The 18,202-nt window shown below is 39.6% G+C and overlaps 4 protein-coding genes across 4 annotated transcripts; 2 read left to right on the top strand and 2 right to left on the bottom strand.

Annotated features, from left to right (window-relative positions):
- Positions 1-732: 732 nt before the first annotated feature.
- Positions 733-996, top strand: MONOS_2759 (uncharacterized protein; the record flags this gene model as incomplete). The annotated part of the gene is made up of 1 exon (XM_067872705.1): positions 733-996. One exon carries the CDS (start codon positions 733-735, stop codon positions 994-996), a length of 264 nt encoding a protein of 87 aa, XP_067730497.1.
- A 2,025-nt stretch (positions 997-3,021) lies between these two features.
- Positions 3,022-14,481, bottom strand: MONOS_2760 (uncharacterized protein; the record flags this gene model as incomplete). The annotated part of the gene is made up of 10 exons (XM_067872707.1): positions 3,022-6,870; positions 7,070-9,574; positions 9,785-11,136; positions 11,297-11,387; positions 11,568-13,672; positions 13,725-13,768; positions 13,850-13,954; positions 14,010-14,116; positions 14,179-14,287; positions 14,389-14,481. 10 exons carry the CDS (start codon positions 14,479-14,481, stop codon positions 3,371-3,373), a joined length of 10,011 nt encoding a protein of 3,336 aa, XP_067730496.1. The 3' UTR covers positions 3,022-3,370.
- A 164-nt stretch (positions 14,482-14,645) lies between these two features.
- MONOS_2761 (Rab1a) lies at positions 14,646-16,039 on the top strand. The gene is made up of 8 exons (XM_067872708.1): positions 14,646-14,705; positions 14,790-14,861; positions 14,937-14,984; positions 15,053-15,100; positions 15,172-15,399; positions 15,458-15,537; positions 15,637-15,660; positions 15,747-16,039. Exons 1-8 carry the CDS (start codon positions 14,691-14,693, stop codon positions 15,835-15,837), a joined length of 606 nt encoding a protein of 201 aa, XP_067730495.1. The 5' UTR covers positions 14,646-14,690; the 3' UTR covers positions 15,838-16,039.
- A 3-nt stretch (positions 16,040-16,042) lies between these two features.
- MONOS_2762 (uncharacterized protein) lies at positions 16,043-18,126 on the bottom strand. The gene is made up of 3 exons (XM_067872709.1): positions 17,965-18,126; positions 16,670-17,896; positions 16,043-16,602 (listed from the first exon to the last, which is right to left on the bottom strand). The coding sequence occupies exons 1-3, from the start codon at positions 18,118-18,120 to the stop codon at positions 16,189-16,191; spliced, it is 1,797 nt and encodes a 598-aa protein (XP_067730494.1). The 5' UTR covers positions 18,121-18,126; the 3' UTR covers positions 16,043-16,188.
- Between the last annotated feature and the right edge of the window lie 76 nt (positions 18,127-18,202).

Genomic DNA, 18,202 nt, shown 5'->3' with positions numbered 1-18,202 from the left:
ATTGATTTGAAAGGATGAAGAAGAAAAACAAGCCTGAAATATCGAACCACGTAAATATTCTTGATTATTTAACAGGGTTAGGCAAGAACGGGAGCTTATCTTTTCCCTCTCTCACGAAGAAAACAATTTGTCTTTGCACGCCATTCTCTTCTTGCCGTTTCACCGAGCTCAAGCGGATTTGTCTGACGCATTCTGCGGTGAGGGAAGATTCTATTACATTGGACTTTTCGCTGAAAACTGGACACAAAAGAACAGGCATTATAATTCCCTTTCTCGCAGATACTCCTTCAAGATGTCCTGCCTCAGCAGAAAGTGAATTGTGGTCCAGAATAAGCAAACTTCAAAACAACACCGATCACTTGTTTATAAACGATTGCAGAAAAATGCCACTTTCCGCAAGAGCACTGAAAAAGCCTGTAGCAAATCTCCTTCACAAGACAGGTTTACCGAATTGTTTCAGGTACTCACTCGAAAAAGTTTGCTTCAATATCCGCATTGACAATAACAGGACTTCCAATATTCCAAGTGGAAAAGTTTGCTCGTCTATAACCACGAAGTGATTCTATAACTTATCACTATTTTCGAACAGATGTTGCCACCTCCTGTGCGAAAGTGATTGCAGATCAAACGTCTATTTCTACAACTTCCGCCCAGACTCAGTCATCACTTTTAAATCTCCAAACTTTTCGCAAACCAAAAATTGCTTAAGATGACGAATAAAGTTCAGAAGATATGGAAGGCTCTTCGTCAGTTGAGGAAGAGCAAAACGAGGAGGACTACAGTCTGAACTCAAAGTCAGACAACATCGAGAGCAGAAAAAGAAGCATGATCAGTAAGGGAAAAAAAGATCGACAACATGACAACAGAAACCAAACGATCTGCAATGAAGAAGAAGAATCATCATTACCAAGCCTCGTGGAGGAACCAGAGGAGCACAGTAACGAAGAGGATGAAAGAGAAGTTGTCCAGAAGAAAACAATTGAGATTACAATTTAAACCAGAGTTCAAGCCAAATGAGAGCAGCTCGAACAATTGTTGAGGGATGACAAATGAGATGTTGATCAAATCATACTGATAATCAAAAATAAATGATCCACTTTTTCAATTTGAAAATATGAACCAACAATTTTGCAAGAGAATAATAATATGCAATTATTGATATTTTCAAACATGTAAATTTTGTGCAATAAAGATAAATTTATTTTCTATTTTCAAACACAATAAAAAAGAACAATTTTCATGTTTATGTTAAAAATTATTTGTTGAAAACATGTGATTTTTTTTTTCTAAAAAAGAAAATTTTCTACAATTAATCCCAAAATCTTAATCAAAATATATATATAGTTGATTGATCCTCCTGCATACAAAATAACTATTTGAAAGGCGTTTGTACGTCGAATGAACAAGTTTATTAATTCTATCCATTTGTATTTCATTCCAGGCAGCCAAAATTGATTGTTTCAGCTTATTCGCATCTTTCTTAGGTTTTCCATTTTTGAAAATTTTCCTTGAAAAAATACTTTATTCATTTTCGATGATATAAAAATCTGGAGGATGAGGGGACAATTCAACGCTGGTTATTGAAGAATTTTAAATAATATTTTGCACCTTTAAAGATCGATGAATTAGTGATTATACATGGATGAATCTCCAATTATTTTTGTACAGCTTGCATGTTAAAGGAATAAATGAAAACTTCAAAATACTAAAATATTCCTCATAATTCATTGTTTCACTGACAAAAATGATAGGAGAAATGAAATAATAACCAACTGCGGTTCATATACTTATTTTTTCATGTTTATTCTGACTTTGATGATCTGAATTTTCTTCATTATCTTCTTCAATCCATTCCATTCTTGATTTATCTGGTCCAATTAAATTGAATTTTTTTCCTCAGCGAAGATTGAAAGTTCACAGAATTCATCATCCCAAAAATGTTTTCAGCAAATTCGTTTCTCTTCTCACAAGCATTCTTTGATAGGAAAGGTTTGATTTTTCTCTTTGTATATTTTCTATTTATAAAGCGTAATAGTCGATGAGCGGTGAATTTGCTGCAATTCACACCAATTTAATTGGTTCGATTTCTGGCTCTTAGAATTTGCTTGCATTTTGTTTTTTTTTTTAGCTTTCCAAAGCAAGCAGGAGAAAGAATAAGTGGCCTTCCATGTTTGTGTCCGACCAGCCGTTTTGATTGCAAATGGTTTGTTTTTAATTTTTTTTTAATTTTTTTTTTTTTTTTTTTTTTTTTTTTTTTTTTTTTTTTTTTTTTTGAATGGAGCTATTTGCAATTTTTGTCATTTTGTTTTGTTTGTGCATTGTTTCTTTTTTTGTATTAATGCTTTTATCATTCGCAAATTAACCTTTTTTTCTGGATCACATTTTTTTTAAATATAATTTCCTGTCATATATGAAAACAAACATTATTTAGTTTTGATTAAGTTTTTTTTTTTCAAACAATAACCGACAAATCTTTCATATCATTCAATAATTTTCTGAACGACTTAAATTTGCTATAAAAATTCGCTTTTATAATGAAAACAATTAAGAAGCATCTTCAGGATCACATAATTCTGATGAAAAATGTTTCACAACAGCAGAGTGTTCTCTCACTTCCTTCTCTTCTTCCCGCCTCAATACACCTCCACCCTTGTAATAAACAAATACCGTTAATGATCCATTTTCCTTCATCTTCAGGCGCGATATGAAATGAGTGACACAACAATATCATGTTTCTTTTTTTTCCTTTTTTAGCTATTTTTCATCACCATTGAAAATTCGTCCTAATTTTTTCATTTCAGGTCTGTTGTGTGACTAACACTTAAGTGATGATCTCTCGTATATAGAAGAAAAGAAAATAAGATACACATTTTATTTTTCTATGATAACAAGTGATTATTTCCTTTGTTCGCAAGCAAACAGAGACTTTTGTGAAAAGAGTTGTCTATTACAGTTAGGCCTTTTTTTTTTTTTTTTTTTTTTTTTTACTTTTTTTTTTTTTTTTTTTTGATAATTTTTAAATTTTATTTATTTATTTATTATTTCGAAAAATGTTGGTGCAATATAAAAATAATGTGAACAAATAAAAAATATGAATTATTCAAAAATCATTTATTAATATTCATAAAGAAATAATGTTTCAAAATGCATGCAAATTTCTTTCATTTTGTTCGCTCTTGTTTCATCATCATCAAAAAAAGAGAAAAGAATTGGATTGAATTGATAACAATTTTGCTATTTTGAATTGTGTTACGTGGTACATATGTTCTATTTGACGTCAAATCTTCATCTTTTAACATTTGTGAAAAATACGGAAAAAATAAATTATAAAGAAAAGATAATTTATCAAGTGAAATTTTAAAAAAAAGTATCATTTTGGATAAAACATTAAATGCGTGTATTTATGACAGTAGCATCTCTTTGAAAGCAAATGACATTCTTGTCTGAATTCAGGTAGAAAAGCTGGTTCAATCTCTGCAGAATCAAGTTTTGGAGCAGGTGGGAAAGGCGCAATGGAAGACAGAGCATTCAATTCACTTGAAATCTCATCCGCAGCTTTCTTTGATTCTGCGGGGCGTAAATATTGAGCATTTAGCAAATCACGAATCTGCCACGTTAATCTTTCAGCAGCTCTATGTGCCTCAGTAACTTCCTCAGAACAATTTTCAACATAATTTCCATTTTGTTTATTTTTTTCATTTGTATCCAAATTCGTCCGTTTCGAATGCTTTGAAGATTTTTTGTGCTTTATTTCTTCAACTATCATTTTCATAAAACTCTCCCTGATGTCAATGAGGTGCAAGCTCAATGTTTTTAGCATACCAACTCGGCTATTGCTTGTTGAATGTGATTCTTCAGAATTAATTGTACAAGGAATAATGCATGTGTTATCTCTTCTCTCGTTTGAATTAAATACCTTTTCAGTTGCATCCTTTTGAGAAGTTGTTGATGTTGCAGAAGTTATTGGCTCGGGGAAAAATGGAGAAAAGCGAAGAAGTGCAAGTTCAAGCGCAAGCGAATTAAATGCCCCTTCTTCCTCCATCAAAGCCAATACATCCTCTTTTGTCAGCAGTCTCTTAACAACAGACGTTTCTGCCAACAGCTGCTCGATATCGATTTCTTTTTGGTTCTTTTTCTTTTCATTTGCCAGCCAACTGCTGCTTGCACTCCTTGTCCTGTTCTGCTCTTTGCCAGCAGCATCGAGTGCATGAATGATCCACCCAAGTGCAGAAGCTGCAATCAGAGCCATCCACCTGCTATTGTGACCATTCAACGAACAAGATCGATTCAAACAAGCACACAATGTGTAAACAACACCATTTGATACAAGAATTTCAGCTGCCTCGACTCTTGACTGAGTAACCTGTTGTGTGTGATAGAAAGGCTCTAGCTGAGGAAGAAGCGCCAGCCAGCCAAATTTGCCACGGCGTTCTTCGTTCTCTTCCTTTTTCGGGCCTTTTAGCATCTTCACTCGCAACATCAACAGATTGCTGTCCACATTTTCAATAGCCGTGCGGAGTTGATCGTAGCTCATCAAGTTTTCAGGCTCTGCCAAGCGCAGCAGCACCATCAGCGCTGCATATGAAATGCCCTCAAACATGTCGTCCTCTTCCTGCTGCTCTGCTTCAAGTGTCTTGGCATCGCATCTGCCTGCCCAGCGGTTGTACCATTGCTTCCTCTCGTTCTGCTTCCATTGGAGCATTCTCCGGCTGTCAGGGTTTCCATCTCGTACAGATGTTCCTATTTTCACATACCCCAAAAGTGAATCTTCTTCTTTCGTTTCGTCAAATTGATCGCTTTCTGTGTTGTCAAAATCAAATGTACCATCAAAATCATCCAAAAAGCTTGATCCCATATCAGAATATGTTTCTTGTGATGATATTGAGCAATTTTCACTGTTAGTTCCAATGTGTGAATCAGTCAAATGAGACTGTCTAAAAGAAGAAGATGATGATGACGGAAAGATTGCACCACGTTCATTGGATGAGCATCTGGCAGCAGAATCAAGTGTGCCATCATCTTCTTCATCAGAATAAGAATCGCTCTCACTTACCGAATCTGAAGACGAAAGCTCAAGCTCTTCGAGATGAGTTGATATGATGTTCCTGATTGTTGTTGCGTTTGCTTTTGATTTTATTTCAATTCTTCCATTTTCTATTCTGCTCAGAATGTCCTCAATCTCCATCCTATATCTCTGTGCTATCTGTTTCCTCTGCTGCTTCCTCAGCCTTCTCTTTCTTTGCTTTTGTTTCGCATGCTCAGAAGATATCTCCTTCGATCTTCTCAGAATGTCGCATCTCTGAAACTCTCTGCGCACTTTTTGGCTTTTGTATTCTTCTTCTTCTCTTTCTCTCACTTCGATGTCTCTCAACCTCTCAATTCGAGATTTGCTGTGTGAATAAAGCAGAGTCAGTGCACAGATCTGCTGAAGCAGACACAAATTGCTGCTTCTTGCCAGTTTGGTAGATACAGTCTCCTTTGCGATGTATGAACGCTCCTTTTTAGCAGATGGGAATTGAGAATAAAGAGAAAGGAATGAAGAATCAACATGGCTGTGCATGGAAGGTGGGGAGTACGTTGAGTATGGCCAAATCCATTTCAGCCCTCGCTCCACAGAAGATGTATCAGAGTTATCGTTCTTCTGAGAAGAAGATTTTGATGAAGAAGAAGATGAGGATGAGGATAATGACTTTAAAGGTAGTTGTTCATTTTTCAAATATGTCACTTTCTTCATTCCCATCCATCCCCATCCTGTAAGTGGAGTAACCCATTCAACTTTCTCGTCAAAGTCGGTATAATTCTTTCTTTTTCTAAGTTTATTTTTCTTGTTTTGTGTTGATATATCTTCCTTTTCCATCAGCTGCTGTCTTATCAATTCCTCTTTAGCTTTCTTGCTCTCACTAAGTGTGTCTCCTTCCTCATGCAGCACAGCAGCCACTGCCTCTTCGCAGTCGAGACACAAGTTCGCCAACGTCTGCAATGTTTTGAGAGCAAGTCGTGCTTTGATGAGGAGGGTGCGTCTCGTTGGTCTGAAAGGAGATGGAATGAGCTTGTTTACATTTGCAGAAGGAGGGCTGAAGAACAAGTTGTCTGAATTCATTGGAATGCCTGCATTTGGAAACTCCTCCAAAAATGAGGCAACATCAGACGACTGGAAGCTTCCATCAAATGCCACGTTGTCGCAGCTCATGCTGTCAGATGAGCATCCAAATGGATCGCTGTTGTTAGCACAGCGCCTTTCTTTGGCAAAGATCGAGTCGCAGTCACTTCTGTAGATGCTGTTTCCTGGTTGATCAGCTTCACGTGCTTTTTCTTTTGGCTCATTCATCATGTAATATGCATAAAAGCAAGACATAAACGAACCCAATATTCGAGAGGCATTGCGAGTGAAGTTTGCTCTCACTGCCTCCAACTTCGCCTGCTGCTTTTTGTATTCCTCTCCCCTCATCCTCATCACATCCTCACACATCAGCATCTCCTTCTGTCCCTTCGAAGGCACACGTGGATAAGCCGATGTCTGCAGCCTCCACGACTTGCCGATGGCTGCTTCCTGGTCGATGTCAAACAGACTGCGCGGTTTGATCAGTCTTTTGACACGCGGATCGATCTTCTCTTCTTCCACACGCGGCGGAGCAAGACCAGCCACAAAGCGCGACAAGAAGCCATTCATGTCAGCAGTTTGAGGGATGCTGTGTGGGATGGGCTCTTCTTTGGGGATGGACATGCTCATTCGAAGGATGTCGATGTCTCTTCCGTCAAAAGCACGTCGCATGACTCGCAGCGCCAGCAGTTGGATGGCTGTGGACGAGCACAAAAGAAGAGATGTCGCAAATTCATAGATGCGTGTGCCTGAAAAGGCATTGAAGCGGACTATTTAGCAAAATAAGTGAAGAAAAAGAGAAGGGATTAATTAATCATAAAAAGTCAAATAATTAAAAAATTGAATGGAAAGTGGAGAAAGAGTGATAAAAAGATAGAAGTTAATTAAAAAGGAAATAAAATTGACAAAAAGGATTTTTGATTTAAAATAATAATAATAAAAATAAAAATCAGCAGTAAATGAACAAACTTGGATGATTAATCACGCAAAGTATTGATCTTAATGCTCTTTTAATGATATCCTCATCAAATGCAAAGTTTCTCTTCGACAAAAGCAGATTCTTCCCTCCCAAAGTTTCATTGATTTCGATGCTTGCCCTGAGAAAGGCTTCTGACAGTTCCAAACCTGGTTCATTTGCCAAAATCCTTCGTGTAGCCGTGATGAGTGCCTTGTCTCTCTCCAAATTGAACTCTTTCATCCTCCTTTCAGACGCCATGTGCAGCTGCTGCTCATTCAAACTGCACGACGCAATTGCACTTTTACTTGTCTCGTTGTCAATTCTAATCCAATCCAGCATGTTTCCCTCATCAAACTGCTCCTCAAACACATTGTCCAAAGACTCTCCTCTCTTCATCCACCACTGCTGTGTGAGTTGTGTGTCTAATGAAAGCTGGAAGTTCGGAATGGCTTTTCTTATAAGCGTATCTGGTGCATCAAATCTGTAGAGGTGGAACAGAACAGAGAGACACATGCCATTCAGCACAAAAGCCTGATAGCTTTCTCTCCTCATCACTTTCAGGATAATTGAGCGTTTGTGCTGAATTCTATTGAATCTGGCTATTTCCATGTAATCTTCAGGAGTTAGAGTGTCTGGATAGTTCTTGTTTCGAATAGAATCCACTGTAAATGCAGCTTTTTTTCGCATGTTCTGTTTTCCGAATATCATTTGGCTTTGCTCCTGTTGCTGTTTCTGCCTCCTTCTGTTTAATCTGTCTACCAGCTCCTTCTCCTCTTTCTCTGCCTCTCTGGCAAACCTCCTCTTCTTCGAGTGTAACCCCAGCAGCAGGTTGAGATATCTCTTTCTGGTGACATTCTGATAATGTGACACATACGACGCTGCATGTGATGAGTGGAATTCTCCTCTGTATCTCGTCTCTGCAAATCCTGCAACGTCCTTTTTGCTTCTTTCAGCAAGATCATCCAAAATGCGCAGACACAAATGCAAGTTGGCTGTTGCTGCTGGTGTTGGTCGTGCTTCTAAGAAAGGTAAACTTTGATCAAATTCCTGTGGAAGTGTTGAAGATACCCCGTGTATTGGAACAGTCGCACCTGATTGTGGTGAGGCAGGCATATCTGAAGCAGACTTTGATGTCTCCTTTGTTGAGCCTTCCGAATTCGATGTTTTCTCATCTTTTGCCTCTTCATTGCTCAGAAATGGCGATGGGAATGGCAGTTCGTCTGACAGATAGTCTTCTCCTGGCATCACCTCGTCATTCAACGCTGAGTGCAACCAGTAGCCCTTTCCAAATGGAGCATATCGATCGAAGTATCTTGCTGCTTTCACTGGGTCTTTAAACAGTGCTGGGTCAACAGGAGCATAAGTTGCAGGCTGGTTGTTGAGTGTGCCATATGAGTGATACGAAAAAGGTGAAGGGAAGCATCTCTGCAGATAAAACTCGACTTGCTCGAATCTCTGTCTGTATGCCTCAATCACATTGTCTGGCACCCCGCTCGCCTTCATCCTCCGCATGTGCATCAGACATTCTTCCTTCCTGCTCCTCTCTGCCCGTCTGTCCTCTGTCATCTTCGTCTCTCTGTCCCGCATCCTCTTCTCTTCCACAATCAGCGTCTCGAGCTGTGCTGAAATAGCCTCCAACACTCGGCAGGTGTGCACACAGTAGTCAATTTGCTCGTCTGTCCCTTTCTCCACAATGTTCAGCAGAACTGACAGAAACGCCGTGTCGATCGAGGCTGAGCCAAAATGCGAGGTGTGCATCGCACTCAGATTGGGCACTTTGTCTCTCTTCTGCCGTGACGGCGGGGTTGAAATGGTCGCATTCAAAAGAGCAGTCAGTGAAAGTGCATCTGTGTTTGTGCCACTGCTGCTGGATGAATTGGAGTTATTGGCTGTGTTGGTTGAAGCATATTGCGCATATTCGGAGTCAGAGGGAAGATTGCTTGGGTCTGATGAAGAGGATGAAGTGTCGGTAACTGAAGAGGATGACGATGTTGATGATGATGGAGAAGGAAGAGAAGGTGGAGGCGGAGGAGGAGGAAGTGCAGAAGAAGAAGCAGAGGAAGAGGCAGATATTCCTTGCTCTTTGTCAGTCACCCGAAGAGTCAGAAATGATTTGTGTGCATCGTGTATAGCTGTCTGCACAGATGATTGGAAAAATGTGGTTGGCAAGAAAATCCCATTGGACTGCAAGAAATCTTCTTCGTCATCGCTCAAATCATCTTTTTCGAACCACCTCAGCCCATCTTCAGGCTCAACAGACGGGATTCTATTTCTCATCCACAGCAGATTGCCTATTTCTCCGCCAGCAACATTCAAAGAGTATTCTGTCTGTCTGTAGAAGTCATCAGCCATTGCATTGTCTGTGTCACAGTCAGATTCTATTCGAACATGCTTGTCTGAATAGTCGCTGTCAAATTCCAGCTTCTTCAAGGTAGTGATGTCTGGCACATGCATCTTTGACACTGCACCAAGATGTGCTGGTCTTTCTTGTTGGTTGGATTCATCGCTGGAAAGATCTGAAATTAAAAGGAGAGGAAGTATTAAGAATGTAAATATGTTAAAAAAATAAAAAAATAAAAAATATTGAAATTTAAAATATTTGAAAAATTTTAATGAATATATTGTTTATAAGAAAAAACGTATAGTTTTCATATTTAATAAAAAAACTGCATAAATAACTTCAATTCTCATATAAAATACACATATATTCATTTTTTTTTTCAAACCTTCTTCATCCTGATCAAAATACTCCTCCAAATAGTAGTTCTTCTTCTTCCTCCCGACGACCCTTCTTCTCCTCTTCTCCGCCTCCATCCAGTTCCTCTCTGCCATGTCACACCCATCCCACAGCATAATCAGGTCATTCGTCAAATCTCTCCTTCCTTCCAGCACTTCAAACACTCTCTCTTCATTCCGCACACTCGCTGGCACACACTCATCGCCTATCATCTCTTCCTCCAGCTCTTCCAGCTGCTCCATGCTGATTGCTTTCTCCTTCGCTAGTTCTTCATCAATCTTCATATCCTTCTCCTTCTCCTTCTCCTTCTCTTTTTGCTTATCTTTCTCTTTCTCTTTCTCTTTCTCTTTTTCCTTCTGTTTTTGCATTCTTATCTCCAACTGCTTCCTCAACAGCTTCGACATCTCCTCGTTCAAATCGTCCTTCGACTCCTTCTTCTCAAAAGGTGATCTTTTCATGTAGCTCCGAAAGCTCTCTTCTGCATTCTCCGACGGAACAACACGCGAACAAGGCAAAACCCTCTCTGGAAATCGCAAAGCAGCCAGCGGGTCTTCTTCTCCCTTTGCAAGCGAAGAGTCGACACCGCTGGCTGAACTGTCACTCGTCGCCAGCACTTCGGGAATGCGATAGAGCTGCTTAATCTCCAGCCCTTCCTGCATCAGCCTCTCTTCATCCTGCTTCCTCATCTTTGCCAAGTCTGCTGCGTATCTTTCTGCCTCTTCTCTTTGAAACTCCCTTCGCAGCTGCTCCATCACAGAGCACAACAGAGACAACACATTCATCCTTTGCTTCAGCGTCAGCTTGTTATTCGGCACTATCACTGCTTTTCTCCTTTCCAACCTCACAGCTGCCTCTTCTCCTTCTCTCCGTCCTTCCTCTGCTGCCATCTCCAGCTTCCTTGCCTCGTCTTCCTCTGCCCTCTCAGCCGTCGTGCCAATCAGCAGAGAAACATAACCAGCGCCTTTGCTGCACAGATTCGCCACGACCATCAGCGCATTCTTCACCACATCCAGTCTCAAGTCGAGCAGTGTCTTTGAGGAAGAGCCCTCGTTCATCTGTGAGGGGAGCTGGAAGGGAGAGAAGCCAGTCAGAGCAGAGAAAGGTGAAGAGGACGAGGCAGAGGCAAAGAACTGAGACGGGGTGAGGGAATAAGAGCGGCTGGTGTCTGCGCTTTTTGCGGTGTTGACAGTTAAAAGAAAGAGCTGGCGGAGGAAAAGGCTGCGAAGAGCATCGATCATCCCGCAGCTGACCAGAGAAAGAACGTGAATGTCACTTTTGGTGGTGACAGTCATCATGAAGTGCAGAACACGCAGCTGGGCAACGGGAGAGGCTGTTGGACGACTGGGGAAATGAAGAAGTTGTAAAATGAGAAAGGAAAAGGAAAAGAAAAGAAAAGGATGGAGAAAATAATTATTTATGAATGAGTTAATCATCACATTTTTTTAAATAAAAAATTTAAAGGAAATAGACAAATGATATCATTAGAATACAAATAGCAAACGAGAGAATGCTGATAAATCGAAGCAAATCGAAAGCATCTGTCACTTTTTCAGGTGAGAAAGGAAGACTGACATGAGGAATCATATGTGGAACTGCAAATATTTATAGAATGTGATTTAAAGAAAAATACGATAAAGTCAAGAAGAAATGTTTAATGAATGTGTTTAGAAATCCAATTTTCATTTAAATTTTACAAGTGTTAATTAAAAATGTTTTGAAAAAAATAACTTTTTCAATATTCAATATTCAATAGTTTATATTTCATATCACACCATTTTTCCACGTCATGTTGTCCATCAGCTTCTTCGCATTCCTCGAAATGTACTGATTTGTAGAGGCAATTGCATCGCTTATCACAAAATACAAGAAAGCTGAGCAATTCGTGTGTCTCAGCTGCTCAACCTGTTTAAATGAATTCAGCGAAGACACAAGCAAAGCTCCTCCAACCGCATTCCTTTCCACATCTTTGTAGCTCGTTTCGGATGTTTCGTACACTTCCTCTTTAGTCTCCTTCTCTCTTTCCTCTTCTTCTTCTTCTTCTTCTTCTCTGATATTCCATCTGCTCTTTATTCCCATCTTTCCTCCTATTTTGCCTCCAAGCTCTTTCATTTCAGTCACTCCGCTGCATCCCTTCAGACTTTCTTCTGCTTTCAAGTCAGCCACTTTCTCTAGTTCCCGTGCCAGCTCTCTTTCCAGCTCTCTCTGAAGCTCACACTCAAGCTGCTTCTCAATCGCCCTGTCCAACTCGGACTCAAAATCGCGCTTGTGATCAAATTCTCCTTTGCCTCCAGCGTCACCTCCAGAATTAGACTTGGCTCTTCTTTTTAATTCTCCTTCTTTTCCTTTCTCTCCATCATTATTCAATTTAATTGAATGATCATTCTTATTAGCAGCCATCTTTGCAAAGTTAGTCACTTGTGATAATGAAGATGAAGCAACATCCAATCCAAGCTCAGCATCTGAATGACGACTCATTTCCACTTCAAATGCAGACATTGGCTCATAATTTGCCTCGTGCGTTGGATAAGGTTCAGACTGAGGTATCACAAGCAGATCCTCTGGCTTAGTGACATCTTCAGGGCAGATCTGGTAGCGATTGATAGGAAAGAAAGAGGAAGGTGAGAGGGTCACGTTCAGATTGTTGAGTGTGTTCAGATGGGCAGCAACTGCCTGGAACGTGTCGATGTGCGAGGGGATACGCCAGCTGAGGTCGCTGCAGCCAGCCAGCGCCATTGTGTATTCAGCCACGTCGTTGAATGTCTGCAGCACGGGTTCTCTGAGCATCGCATGCTGCTCCTCCTCGTTGCGAATCTTTGCTGCTGCCTCCAACGCCGACTGCCTTCGCATGCTCTGCCGCTGCTGCATCGCCTTCTGCTGCTGCTGTCTGCCTGTCCCTTTGTATGTCGCCCCGCTGATCACCAAGTTCAGCTTGTTCGACTCCTTCTTCAGCTCCATCAGCTTCTGCTGGCTCAGCTGCAGCTGCTTCCTCTCTGCACTCAGCAAAGCCAGCAGGTCCTGTCTCGATGAGTAGCACATCGTGTCTCTCTCACTGTCTAGTCTGAACTGCTTCTGTGACACTGAGCGGTGGATCTTCGAGTACAACTCCCGCGCTTTCCTCGTCTCCCTCCGCAGTTTCCTGTTCATCTTCATCGCTTCACTCCGCCTCTGTTCGAGCTCTCTCTTTCTGTCGTCCAGCAGATCCATCCGCCTCAACTGCAGCATCAGCAGCACCCACCCCATCAGCACACGCTGCCCCTTTTTGCTGCCTCCCCCTTCGTCCAAAATGAGCTCGTCGTCTTCTTCTCCTGCTGATCCGCGCTCGAATTCGGATTTGTGTTTGTCTGTGTTGGAAAACGGTCTGCTTATCGGTTTGATTTCGGACTTTGGTAATTGTCTTTTCATCATTTCGGTTTTATTTTTTGGCTCAGTTTCCTTTTTCTTCTGATTTGTTCCACTTTTCTTCTTTTTCTCCCCATCTTTCTCATTCTCAGCCAATTCATCACCGTCTTCCTCCAATTCTGGCTCCGACTCAAATTCAATTTCTTCTTCATATTCGTCTGACTCTTCTTCAGACTCTTCTTCTGCATTGATACCAGCAAGCTCTTCATTTTCGTCAATGTGCAAAAATTTTCTCTCATACAAATTAGCAGCTGTGCGAGCATTAAGATAAGTCCAGCTTCTCCGGCTCGCCTCCAACTGCGACTGGTTCTCCACTATTCTGATCATTCGGTTGACCTGCTCTGGAGAAGGCGTGGCTGCATCAGAAAAGGGATCTGGCTGTGGATGAAGAAGACAGAACACATGCATCCCTGCGATGAATGGAAATAAGCCTTGGTTCAGCACTTTTCTTATCAATGATGAGCATCCACACAACTTCCTAAATAAAATAAATTGTTAAGAAAAGACGAAAATTTTTCGATAGAGCAAACCCTGCAAGAGCTATTGCTAGATCACGCACTTCGAAGCAATTATCCTTTCGAAATTTGATTTGTGTAATGTGAGAAAAAATTGTGATTAAATTTAAATTAACAAATAAAAATGTGATTCAACAAACCAAGCAACAAAGCAAAATTGATTTCAGAAGTGTTGGTCTATTTAAGCACTCAATTTGCTTCAAAGTTCCATACGTAATTTCATGAAGTAAAAATAGAGTGTTCCACTTGAGAAAAGAAAAATTCTTTAAGTTAGGTTTGAGTTTCTAATAACATGCATACAAGAATGTCTTGTGATTCTGATTGTAAAAGCAAAGTTTCGAACTGAATTATCACTCCTCGATCAATAACATCCTGTATTCTTTCAATATGATCCATATCAGAACGTACTGAAAATCAAAATTAAAAAGCATAACAAAAATGAGTCAAATTATGAAAATGAAACTCAAACTTTTTCTTATATATGCAGCAATTTCATGCAATCCATTCAAGACAAGACTTTCGGTAGAATTATCAAGTAATTGCATAGCATCTGTCAGCCTATTGAGATCGTCAATCCTCTTAAAAAATAAATTCGTTTTTATATATTTGGCATTTTGAAAGTACGAATAAGATTTGTAACAAAAGAAAAATAATAAAAATTCTATAAAATTTTATATACATCAAAAGGAGTTGAAGCTGGTTTTGTATAATCATCGTTATCATCATGTAACACTATCCATTCCTTTTTAACACCACATACGCCCATAAACATTGCAAAAATGCAAGTTTTAGGGTTCAATTTATCTAATTAAGGTATACGTTATTAAATATTTCTCTCTCATTTCATGAACTGTTTTATGAACTTGTTTTCAACATATGAAGCATGAAAAAATAAAATTTATAAAAGCAAAAAAGATCACAGAACTTCCCATTTCTTACATAATCAACTGAGGTGTTTTGATCAACTTACCTCTGTAAATAATGAATCAAGAATTTGTCTGCTAATTCTCATTTCATCTTCCATATATATAGTTGCAAACTTGTTTTTTTTGTAAATACGCGTCTTTATATGCTTTACAGGATTTTCTGTTTAAGCTTCTTTTGATTGGAGACAGCGGTGTTGGGAAATCATGCCTGCTTCTGCGTTTTGCGGTCTGAATTGATAATTATTATATCATGTTCAATTTAGCGAAAATTTGATGTTATAATCATCATATAATATTATAGGACGATACTTATACAGGAACATACATTGCAACCATTGGTGTTGATTTCGTATGCTTTTATTTCAAGTTCTTTTCTTAACTTTTATTTATTGAAATATAATCATTTGTATTTTTTAGAAAATAAGAACCATCCAACTTGGAGGAAAGATCATTAAACTCCAGATCGTATGTTTCGTTTTATATTGTCAGTAAAACATTATGTGCATTATAATTCCTTGTGACTTTGTTCTTGATAGTGGGATACCGCTGGGCAGGATCGATTCCGTACTATTACAAGCTCATATTATCGTGGTGCAAACGGAATTATTATTGTGTATGATATTACAAACAGAGACTCATTCAATGATGTGCAAATGTGGTGCAAAGAAATTGACAACTATGCATCAGAAGGTGTTTGCAGATTACTTGTTGGAAACAAATCCGATCTTGTCACAAAACGTGCAATTGACTATGCAACTGGAAAAGTATTGATTATCTTTTGTTAGTTATAAATTATGTATTTTACGTAACGTTTCTTTTCAGCAACTCGCCGATTCAATTGGTGTTCCTTTCTTGGAAACATCTGCTAAAAGTGCAGCAAATGTTGATGCAGCTTTCCAAACGTATGAAGCAAATTTTTCATTTGAATGATTTAAGATATAAATAAAAAAACTTAATTTCTATGAACGTTAAAACAAACTGTTCGAACTCATTTTCATTAGTATGGCCCAAGAAATCATGAAACGGTTTGGTAAATTGCTTCTTTCGTATATTCATATCTATCTTTCCAATTAATTTTCATATTTGATCTTTGTCATTATTTTAATTACAGAACTGTAAGCGAAGTTGAACAGGAGCCACAGGAAGAAGTGCTGGACTTAAAGGCACCCCCACAAGAATCAGGAGGAGGCTGTGGCTGTTAATTTCCTATTTTTGAGAGTTAAATGTCTTTTGTGCCTTTGCATCTATCAAAGAGATGTCAAACCGCTATCTCTCTGGTTATCATGTCATATTTTCTTTTTCTGTTTTGCATCAGTAAAAAATGACTATTTTTCATGTCTTTCTTTCAAACACGCTTATTCTTTTTGATGAATAGATTGTTAGTGACTATCTGAAAGAAACATTGTATTTTTTTTTGTTTGTTCAATAGAATTTGTTTGACATTTTCTGTGCGGTGAAATGGACATCAAGTACCATAACAAAAACGAAATAAAAATCAGAAGAGCAAGAAATATGCATTTATTGGCTTTAAATTGAATAACTTAGTTGGATGTTTACTTCTTTTTTCCGTCTGCATCCTTGGTGACTTTCCCAAGATCTTGGAAGGCGCAATCGTTGGCGCAGATCTCATTCTCCTCAAAGCAAGTCATCTCGTTCGTTCTCTTTCTCTGCTTGCAGAAGCGCTCGCACGCCTCAACACCACCGCACTTATCGTTAATACACCACTCAAACCAGGCGTCGCTGGCATCCAAGCATGATTGTTTTGCCTTCTCGCAGTTCTCGTAGCATTTGCCTGTCCAATGCTGTTGGATGGTTGTCTCGCAGTCTTGATGAGCACGGACAGCCAACCCGTGGCAATCTCTGCGGCCTTTCATGCATTCAGAGATGCACTGGGTCTTTCCAGCACATTTAGCCTCACACTCTTCAAAAGTGAACTGGCACTTGTCAAAGTTACGTTGAAGCTCATTCTGAAAAAATTGAATTGTTAAGTTAAAGAATTCAAATAATTCATCAAAAATTAGATTGAGAACAAACCTTGCAATCTTGAAGATCAGCCTCAAATGATCCATCACAAATGGAGTTGCAGTAATCGTGTTTGTCTCTGCAAGAAGCCTCGCAGACTCTTCTGTTCCTCAGGCAATTCTCATCCTGCATTTGGCCTTGTTGTTGCAGTGCATTGCAAGAATCCAGCTCTGCGTCACAATCCATCAAGCACTTCTGCTTCACTTTTTCGCAGTCTGAGTAGCAAACATCGGTCGAGTCCTGGTCGCAGTTCAGATCGCACTTGTTGAATGCATCTCTGCAGTTCTCTTTGGCAATTCTGTAATCTCTCTTGCAGGCTGCCTCGCAGTCGGATGCTCCTCTGCATCTCTCCAAGCAGCCTTCAACATCCATCTCAACAGCCGAGAAGCAATCTTCAGTAAAGTCCAGGCAATCTTCTCTGCATGTCCCGTACGTACGCTGGCAGTTCTGTGCAATGCATGTGTCCATTCCGTCTCTGCAGTCAGCGTTTGCAGCTCTCCACAATCTGTTGCATTCTCTCAGGCACAGATCCTCATCAGGATTCTGATACATTCCGGGCTGTGGAATGCATTTGTATCTGCAAATGTCAAGTGCCTCTGAAGCATCGCTGAGGCAAGTTTGTTTGACTGATTCGCAGCCTGCTGTGCAGCCCTGTTCCTGTGCATAGTTGCAATTCATATCGCAATCATTAAACTTTTGTCTTCCGTCTTGTTTGCAGTTTCTACGTTCGACTTTGCAAAGAGATTCACAGTTGACATCGCCAGGTGCGCAACGTGAAGTGCAGTCTTCGAAATCGTATTCGCAAAGATCAAAGCCATCTTCCATATCTGAGAGACAGTTATCCTGGCAAGTGTTAATGGAGTTCAAGCAAATTGATTTGCACTGATCAGCACAGTCTCTTCCTTCACTTTCGCACATTCTGCGAGCAATCTTGCATTTACGTTCACAATCTTGGTCTCCAACAAGACATTTCCATTGACATTCCTCGAATCCAAATTCGCAGTCGTCAAGACGATTTTGCTTATAGAAATCACAATCAGTGAAGCACTGTCCATCATAATCAACAACGCATGATTCCTCGCAAGCTGAATAAGCAGATCTGCATGCACGTCTGCAAACTCTCATATCAGATCCGCAGCGAGCGTGGCAATCTTCATTTGGAATTCTTCCGGAACACTGTTGAGCCTTGCAAGCTTCATAAGCATTCTGGCAATCGTCAAGGCAAACTTCAAGAGAGTCCTTTTTTTCGAATAAAATTCAAAGGTTTTAATAATTATGATGGTAATGAATTTATAAAGTTTGTAAACCATGCATTTTCCTGCACATTGATCGAGCATACGTTCTCTTCGCTGAGCTCTTGAAAGGAAATAATCCAATTTAAATCCACAATCTTGTGCAGATGTTGCACGGGGATCATAAGAAAATGTTGATGCTACCAACAAAAGTAGGAAGCTTCCAATCATCGTTAACTATATTTTTAACGAAAGTTGAAAAGAAATATCAATAAACAAAAAGATAAGATAAAAGCAAACAAAATTTTGACAG

The sequence above is a fragment of the Monocercomonoides exilis genome, assembly GCF_001643675.1.
Source record: "Monocercomonoides exilis strain PA203 chromosome Unknown scaffold14-1859848, whole genome shotgun sequence".
Taxonomy (NCBI): domain Eukaryota; phylum Preaxostyla; order Oxymonadida; family Polymastigidae; genus Monocercomonoides; species Monocercomonoides exilis.
This window is presented reverse-complemented; position numbering and strand designations above follow the sequence as displayed.